The sequence below is a fragment of the Pteropus alecto genome, unplaced genomic scaffold (assembly GCF_000325575.1).
Source record: "Pteropus alecto unplaced genomic scaffold, ASM32557v1 scaffold20, whole genome shotgun sequence".
NCBI lineage: Eukaryota > Metazoa > Chordata > Mammalia > Chiroptera > Pteropodidae > Pteropus > Pteropus alecto.
In genome coordinates, this window is record NW_006436298.1 from 4,228,995 (window position 1) to 4,237,994 (window position 9,000).

At 35.1% G+C, this 9,000-nt stretch overlaps 2 protein-coding genes across 6 annotated transcripts in view; one reads left to right on the forward strand and one right to left on the reverse strand.

Annotated features, from left to right (window-relative positions):
* Positions 1-6,927, reverse strand: part of TRIM23 (tripartite motif containing 23) — a 36,382-nt gene extending 29,455 nt beyond the window's left edge. The window contains exons 1-2 of the mRNA XM_006913080.3: positions 6,766-6,927; positions 2,308-2,470 (exon numbers count right to left, since the gene is read on the reverse strand). Coding sequence (XP_006913142.1) covers positions 2,308-2,470; positions 6,766-6,846 — 244 coding nt within the window. The 5' untranslated portion in view covers positions 6,847-6,927. The remainder of the gene's footprint in view (positions 1-2,307; positions 2,471-6,765) is intronic.
* A 109-nt stretch (positions 6,928-7,036) lies between these two features.
* Positions 7,037-9,000, forward strand: part of TRAPPC13 (trafficking protein particle complex 13) — a 32,336-nt gene continuing 30,372 nt past the window's right edge. For 2 of the 5 annotated variants that reach the window (XM_015590416.2, XM_006913087.3), the window contains exons 1-2: positions 7,037-7,263; positions 7,517-7,588. In XM_015590416.2, coding sequence (XP_015445902.1) covers positions 7,203-7,263; positions 7,517-7,588 — 133 coding nt within the window. In that variant the 5' untranslated portion in view covers positions 7,037-7,202. Of the gene's footprint in view, positions 7,393-7,516; positions 7,589-9,000 lie in introns of all 5 variants that reach the window. The other 3 variants (XM_015590415.2, XM_006913085.3, XM_006913084.3) reach the window with 2 other exon arrangements.

Sequence of the window (9,000 nt, forward strand, 5' to 3'; positions counted from 1 at the left end):
CTCCAAAAACATTTCAAATCAGGCTAAAAATCTTTAGCCTCTTCTCTGACTTCTGTGGTGTCCTTTCCCAAGTACGTTTTGCAGCTAATCAGCATTTTTCCACCAAAACTTGCTGCCTCACAAGGCTTTCTTGTTAACTGTTTTAATTTTTCACAAACGTTTTACAATCTGAGTTGTATCTACTCTATTTATTTAAAGGTTAAGAAGTAAACTAAGGAAGTCCTTTATTTAAAAATATGATCTTGACAATTTTCCAAATATTGTCATTATATAATGAACAGATACACATAAACTCCTAGCAGTATCTATCTACTGCCCAGTATATTTCTAACACTTCTATAACTGTCAAAATAACTCTAAAATCTCAATGGCTTAAAACAACAAAGATTCACTTTTTGCTTATGCAACACCTCTAGGGTTGGGGAAGACCAGAAAGGTTGTGTTCTCTACTGGCCATGATTAGGGATACAGGCCCCTGAGCCTCCAACCACCTGGGCCACCTCACTGTAGCAGGGAAAAGAATTTACTGCAAACCATACTATGTATTTATTTAAATCGAAGACTACCAAAACCTTAAGAAACCTGCTCTTCCCCTACAATAAATCCCTTAACACCTTCTTTCTAGAAGTTAACATTTCACTTCTATTCATATTTCACTGGTTAAAAGGAAATAACATAGCCATAGCTAACTTTGAGAGGACAGGAAAGTACAATGTTACCATGCGGAGAGAAAAGAAGAACCAGAAATATAGCTGAACCATTCTTATAACTACCACAAATAACAACCAATATTGTTCTTGGACTAGAGAAGAATTCTGATTCACATTAATAGTAGTTTGTTTTCTTCTTTATACTTTTATAAATTTTCAAATTTTCTGCAATGTATATAAATTATTTCTGTAATACAATTAAAAAGATTTTTTAAATGACATCGAACTATACCAAGGGTCACTAACACATATTCCATAAGCTAGAATCACAGTAAAAATCTAATCTACAAAGGTATAGTAATTACAGTCTATATCCAAGGCAGAGTTATTGGTTTGTTTTTTTCTATTATTGATATGATAGCAATCATGATTAATTACAATCCAGGATATGACTAACCATTCCATCATAAATTCCTAAGTTTAGTTAAACAATAAGGGTGGTAACAACCCATACTTTGGTAGTTATGTACCTTCAAAAAGGTAGAAAGGCCCATCCTCTATATGCAAAAATTTACTATTTCTAAAATGTATATTTCTATAGTCTTCCATTAAGATGGCATGATATTTATATATATATCTTACAGAATAAAAGGCCAAATAAAAGAATGTCAAAATACAGACATCTCCCCCTCCCATCTCTATTATTTCTTGGCTAATAATAAGTTATCATCATCTATAATAATGCTAACACTGTCTTATATTAGTTTTCTGGCAAATAGGCATACTATGCATTTATTTAAGTCAAATACTACCAAAACCTTAAGAAATCTACTCTTCCCCTACAAGAAAACATTTCACATTTCATAGCATTTTAAAGCTTGCCAGTCTAAAAATCTGGATACTCCTGCTTTCTTTTTTTTTTAAGGATAAATTATTTTGAACATGTTCTACCTGAAATATAGTATAAATATATTAAAATAGCCTTAAAACAAATAGTGCTACTGACCTAGAAAAAGAAAATGACAACGTTAAACAACTTATTTTGGAGAATATTCTGTTATCAAAAAGAGTAAACTTATAAAACTTATGTCTGTAAAATAACTGTTCAAGTGTTAATAAATGTTATTATTTCCAAATCTGATATCCCACAGTAATAACTCATTTTGAAATATATAAATTTTAAAAGTACGCAGGAAACTGAAAAAAATCTACAAAACCTTTTAACTTATTTTAACAGAAAACAAGTAGTTATCGCGAGCTACAAACACTTGTGTCTGATATTAGTAAATAAATACATGCTGACACGCAAATTACTGATCAGTATTTCATTTCTGGCCTATTCATTTATTAAGGAAACATTGTTTTATTGGATTAATGGCTTCAGGCAAATGAATTTTCTTATTTCTCTGAGTAAGGTTAGCATGTTTTTCTCAGGTGTCTTAAAGCTCTTCATATATAAGTATTAATATAAACATTCCAGAAGATGAAATAAAATTACTACCTAAGAGTGAACTAGTTTATAATTAGAAGCCTATTGGTGTTAATAGAAACTACAAGCCTACCGGTGTTTAATATAATTCCTCCTTGGAATTATATAATTTTAAAAATCGAGTAGAAACAAATTGTTTTCTATGACATTTGTATTACATCTTCTTACCTAGGTCTGTTACTTGTCGATCAAAAGGGCAACGTATTGCTCTTCCATGAAGAGGCAGGCGGGTGAGACAGTCATGACAAACTGTGTGACCACAGAGAAGAAGGCGAGGGACTTTGTCTCCTTGCAAAGAAAAGACATCTTCACAAACTCCACACTCTAGCACCTAATAGTTAGAAAGGGAACATGTACTCTTTAAATGATTTTTAAAAGCATATTTATTTAAGATTAAAAAAAAGATGTAATATATTAAATCAATCTTGTTAAATGACTTTATTCTTCCATGAAAAAAACTGTCTAGGTTCTAAAACTTTAAATCACCTTTTATCCTTTCTTTTGACAGATACTACCAAAATTAAATCACCGTGAAATCCTGAAATGTTAAGTATCAGAGACTAAGTAATGTTGTAAATTAACATCATCTTTATCTCTTGAAAATTATGGCTTGATGCACTATATCTGAATCTGTAACAATTCTACCAAAGATGGATTCTTAAACAATTTTTCCACGATTACCTAACATTAAAAAAATCATCATTAATTTAGACAAAGCAATTTGAAATATGGGCTAGGATGACAATTTATCTTTGTAAAAAGTTTCTGCTTTCATGATTTCACATGAATAAAACAAAAACTTGTTAAGATTATAAGTAATTCTGAAGTACCTTCTAGTATTCTTTTACATTATACAATTGTAAAAGAGAAGAAAGCAATTATCTTTGACTTAAATTTCAATTCCTCATTCTCAATTAATAAATATACCCCTAGGTTAAAAACTATTTTGTCTGTCTAGTTCCAATTACAAGTACATGATTTGCCCAAGGCCATGTAGTCGGTCAAAAGAAAGGCAACAAGAATCAGCATACTCTGATTTCCAGGCCCATGAGTTTATATTTTATTAGTCAACAAAGTGTATTTTTATCAATGAAGGATTTTTGGTACTTTTATTTCTTAATACATCTGAAGTGTTTCACAATTTTAATTAATTTTTAAAAATACCCATACTGAACTGTTTAATGGTACCACAAACTCCTATGCCTGTCATCCATGACATGCCAAAATCTGGTCTCTGTCCTATTGCTTGTCACCCCCTTTCAGACTCTATTCTCAAACTTTATCAAACAGTCTGTAGTTCCCGGAACATGACAAACTGTTTTTGTCTCTATCTTTATGCTAATGCTGAGGAGAAGCTAAATAGACATTTTTCTAGTGGATCCTTTTTTACATTAACAAACCAACAAATTCCTAAACATCATATCTCTCAGGTCTACAGATGGCTCAGTCCAACTGAAATGACCACAGTATTCCATGGGTCCCCTTGTACCATGAATAAGTGTCTCTCTTAACACCCAAAATACTTTAATTTTTTTAGTACAAAATACTTTAATACAAAAGACTTTATTGACTTTCCAATCTGTTTTTCCCTGTTAGACCCAAAAGCTCTCAGGAACAGGGTATTCCAAACACCAACTCTTATGTACTTATATAAAGTCTGACAAAATAAAAATTTTAAAACAGTTCAGCCATCTACAAAAAATATACAGTACACAGTAAAAACAAAACAAAAAAACAAAAATCCCAGAATAGAAATCAGACTTAATCCATTAAAACTGTAACCCTAACTCTGCAATTATTTTGGACTTAGTGCCTGAAATGCAAATATCTCTCATTGTAACTAAACAGATAATTCGTTATTGGCTTGCATCCCAGTATGGCTCAAAAAAAGTTGAAATGTTAACACATAGTTCACAAAAAAGAAAATGAAAACAGTTCTTTAAATATATGAAAAGATATTCAATCTCATTCAAAACACTTTGAAATGCAATTAAATCTATCAACACATGACTAGAAAATAAAGCATGGTACATTCATATACTGCAAAACTATGTAGTCTAGTGAAGAAGTTAGGAAGTTTTTTATGTACACACACACAATGATTTCACATGAATAAAGCAAAGTGAAAATGGATATATAGAATATATGAACTTTTGTACAAAAGTGGAGAAAAAAGAGAATATATTTATGTATATATCATTATATAGGCATCTTATCTTTCTGGCAGGATACACAGGAAACTGATTACATTGGAATGGTGGCTCCCTATGAAGAAAGGAAATAGCTGGGAACAGCTACATATAAATTATACATATTATTCACACACACTTCAATTTATTCTATATTTTTTTAAAAGGCAGGAAAAAAGTTTCATTTAGATATCAAATTTTATTAAATAGATTCACTACAGAATGATAATAAAAATGCAACATTTTTACAAATGTTCTCACTAATGTGACACCATAATAAATTTTACTTGTTTATGACAATAAACTCCAAAGGACCGAATTAAAATTTTATTTAGTTCATTCATATGTTATATCTCCGATCCTGTCATTAGGTAAGATAAAAGAACTTACCTATGTTGCTATCATAGGATTTTCCAAAAAGAACTAGTAAAATTCCACTGATTAGTAAACCAAACACAGGTCCAAAAATAAAGTTACTAGACTATTTCTCATCATCTTGGTAAATAAGAGTTAAGAAATTCTTTCTTCAATATTTATGAATAGGAATTTTGGCTAACTGTGTAAGAAATTAAAGCCTAGAGAGGAAAAAAGCTCTTAATTTTAAAAACTTTACAAATCTGCCAAAGACAACTTCATTACATGTAAATGAAATTTAATAAACCAGACCATATTTTAAAAGTACTAAGAAGGCTCACTATTCAAAAGAAACTTTCCTGATTCTTTCCTGAATGCAAATAATTTCATATCCGATTTTTATTTTTGTTTCCCTAATAATAAAAGCCATGTCATTATCAACTTGTTCACTGAGGCCAGTTTACCTTATATTAGCATCAATATACCTCAAACTTTACCTTCCAATTAATACTTCTTGCTTTCATCTATGAAAATGACAATATTTTTAAAAAATTTATGCCACCATACTTCTTATAAATTATGTCATGAGGCTCTTGCCAAAAAGGACTGTCCTACTGCACAGCTCAGGCACATTTCACAAGTAAAGATGGAAATGAACAAAGTGAGCCTCTGATATGACAAACTGTGCTATAACAAACTGGTGTTACATCAGGCTTTGGTATATTTTTGAGATTTTAAGGCAAACATAGTGACAAAAGAAGTATAGAAATAATATCCATTCCAATGACAACTTAATTCAATTCACAAAGTAATTTTCAAGTATTCTCTACTTAGAAAAAATACAACTCAATAAATAAAATCTCAACTACAGAACATACCTAATAATAAGATGGCTCCTCTGCATCTCGGATACGCTGTGTATCTTCAGAATAACTTCATTAATGTATAAAGTTCAGATGAAGCAACAACCAATACTGACTGATAACATAGTTGTGAGCTAAAATGTATCATTTGTTATATAAAACCAATATTAGGTAAAAAAATCATAAGTGGCTATTATTCAAGATCTTAAAAGAACTTCAGATATTATCTGGTACAGTTGTTATCAACCCTGGTTGCACATTAAAATCACTTCTCGGAATGTAAAAAATATACTGATGTCGACTTAATCAGAACTGGGAAGAGTGCATCGGTAGTTTCTTTAAAAGTCCTTAGTGATTCTAATATGCAGCCAGGAATGAGAATTATCAACTTCTCTGATCACAAATAATCCTTAAGGTTATTCTACAAACCACTGTGATCAGTCTTCCCTTCCAGATTTTTCCACATATATAATGGAAGGGAAAAATGAATTACACGTATTCCAGTTGATTTTTTAGTAACGGCATCTTGGAGAGTTGACACAGGGTTGAATTTCAAACTTCAAGCAACGGGCAATTCATATACCCTAGCATCAATGCCCAGTTATGCTGCTGTTGGACACTTCTCGAGTGTTGACAGACTGTACCACCAAGAAAGAATGGGGCAGATCAACCAATAATAGATGACTAATTATAAGAGTAATACAACAGTGAAAAGCAAACATTACAGCCAGTCAACCCTGGCCCTGCCACACATCGTGTTAACCTAAACCTCAGTTTCCACACCTGTAAAACGGGAATTAACATCTACCTTATAAGTAGATATTAACAAGTTAAAATAGCAATCATAGAACCTGGCAATAATAATGACTCTATTTAATAAAAAATAATAATAAAATTCTAAAAAGCTAAGTAATGCCTGTTGAGCTTAAAAGCAGACCTGGGAAAAGAACAGCCAGGTCACTCCCACGGACCTATAAGCTCCTTTTCAAAACGTCCCCAAAGGTGATGCCAAGCAGAGGACTGGCATGAGCAGACCAGGCCACTTCAGGCCTGCGGGGACAAAAGTCGCATATGGGGAGGGCGACGATACTAAAGCCGAGTGGAGCCCAGAGGCCGCGCATCCCGCCGAAAGAAGCCAGGGCCGCGGCGCTGCAGCCAGATCTCCGGGATAAACCGAAGGGAGGCCAATGGTGGAGAACAGAACACACAAGGTCCCTCACCTTCACCACGGCCGACCCCCGGCTGCCCTGACGGCCACTGTCTAGTCCCATTCCAGGCTTGTTTACAACCAGGGCCGCCATCCCAGGAGGAGCAGCGCCGCTGAAGCGGTCCTCAGGGACTTCCACTGAGGGGCGGGGTAGAGCCACCTACCCACAGGCCTCGGCGCTCGCCGCTGAGCGCTGGCGCAGTGCGACGCGGGGCGGGCGTGCTTCGCCTGCATGCTCGCTCCTCCTCCCGCCTGTCAGTAGCTGGTTACACGGTCTTGCGCATGGGTGCTTTGTTATTTTTATTAGTCTCCGACTGATGGAAGGAATAAAGTTAAGAAAAAAGAAGGGATAAAACATAAGTTTGGAGTTGAAACTCCTCCAACAACGAGTTTTTCTGCCCAACTGCAAAAGGGACGGAGAGAGTGGGGAACTACATCTCCCTGCACGCAATGCGGTTTTGCATAAACTACAAATTCCAGTGTGCCACATCGGTATCTTTTACTCGGCAATGTAGGTATTTCCGAGGTCGTGTATTGTTCCCAGCGAATGGTTTCTTGAAGTCATATTTTATGTATAGCTTTCTAAGAGGCAAAAAATGACCTTGGCAAAAGAAAAGCTGTTGGGTCCTTAAGGGACGTGGTAAGAAGAGAATTTGACACCACTGGAAGGAAGTAACTGTTGGGAGGGTGTTTCACACCCTGTCTTCTCAAACGCTTGTTTCTGTTTTCTTCCGGATCGGATTGACCGTCTTCGGCCCCCGTAGGCATTGTGTCAAAAGTGCCGATCAAAATGGAAGTGAATCCCCCCAAACAGGAGCACTTGCTGGCCCTGAAAGGTAAGCTTGCGAACCTGACTCCCCTTAATCTGTTTTCTCCCCTTCTCTCTAGTTCTCGAAGCCTTTGCTACACAGCCCTGGCCTCCAGGATGTAGGCCTTGTTCTTCTTAAACTGTCAGTACTCGCCCTGATGCTGTCCTTTGGCGTCGAGCAGCAGAAAGCAATTGTTCCTCTTAGATTTTGAGATTCGAGAGCCTCTCTCTAGAATAAAATAGATAGGTACCTGGTAAATACCTTGTTATGTGCTGCCGCAGTCATCACACAGATTTCAGCTGCAGAAGCTGACGTCAACAACCGATGCAAGCCCGGTTAAATAAGATGACAGCTGACTTCTGTCTATTGTTTCTTCAAGTAGCACTGACAAAGTTACCAAGCTTCAACTTCAACTGTAAAATTAATATAGTATTGCACGACAGCTGTGCCAAAAATTTAGAAATACATAGTTCTAACAAGTTTGTTAAAACTTACTGTAGTTTACTTCAAAATATTGTGTATGTGGGAAAATTGTCAGATTTAATTTTTTTTTTGTACGCAGCAAACAATTTTGAGTAAGTTTGATGATTTAACTAGATCATAAGGGAAAAACGGCAGTTTTTTGGGGGGGGGAATTCCTACTGATTTCTGAAAAACTTATTTGAAATGCTTTCAGCTTTATTTCATCCGTTTTCTATACCTCGAATTCACCCTTTATTTCTTAGACGCTCTGCAATGTGGTTACCAATACCTTCTTGGACTGAGCTGAGAAAATGCTCAGTAGACATTTGAATTCAGATGAATTGCACCGACTTCCTGTGATATCCATTTTGAGGGAACTTCCTCTCCTACCACCACCACCACCTTAGAGTGTAGGCGACAAACAGAAGCTCACTGGTTTCATTTGTAACATAAAATCATATACTAGTAGCTTAGGTTAACAGGACTGTCTCTGACTATAGAATTAAGAAACTGCAATATTAGGTAATATAGCAATAGAACTTGTAAGCTTACCTTGAGCAAATGAGCTGGACTGAAATGGATTATCCCTGGATAAAAAGAAAAGGAACTGTCATGTTCGTTATCTCTCAGTCTCACATCAAATATGTGGAATACATGTTACTTAACTCTCAGAAGTTAAGAAACTTTTCCAAGATCACCAAGCTAATAAGTGATTGAGGCAATACTTCGTCACAAGGCCTTCCTGGATCTTTCCAAGACTCCATGTTGCCTACTAATAAAGGAAACTGCATTTTCAGAAATCTTTCCTTTTACTTATCTTTGATAGGACTTTGAAACAGTCCTTTTAGCTGCCAGGTGTTATTTTATACAAACTGGGAGCTGTTAAACACAGTTAAATATTAGTGGTATGGAGACTAACTGCCATTCGGAATTTTTAGTTTTCTTTATTTTCCAAAGCAGAAGATACCTTGGGAAAG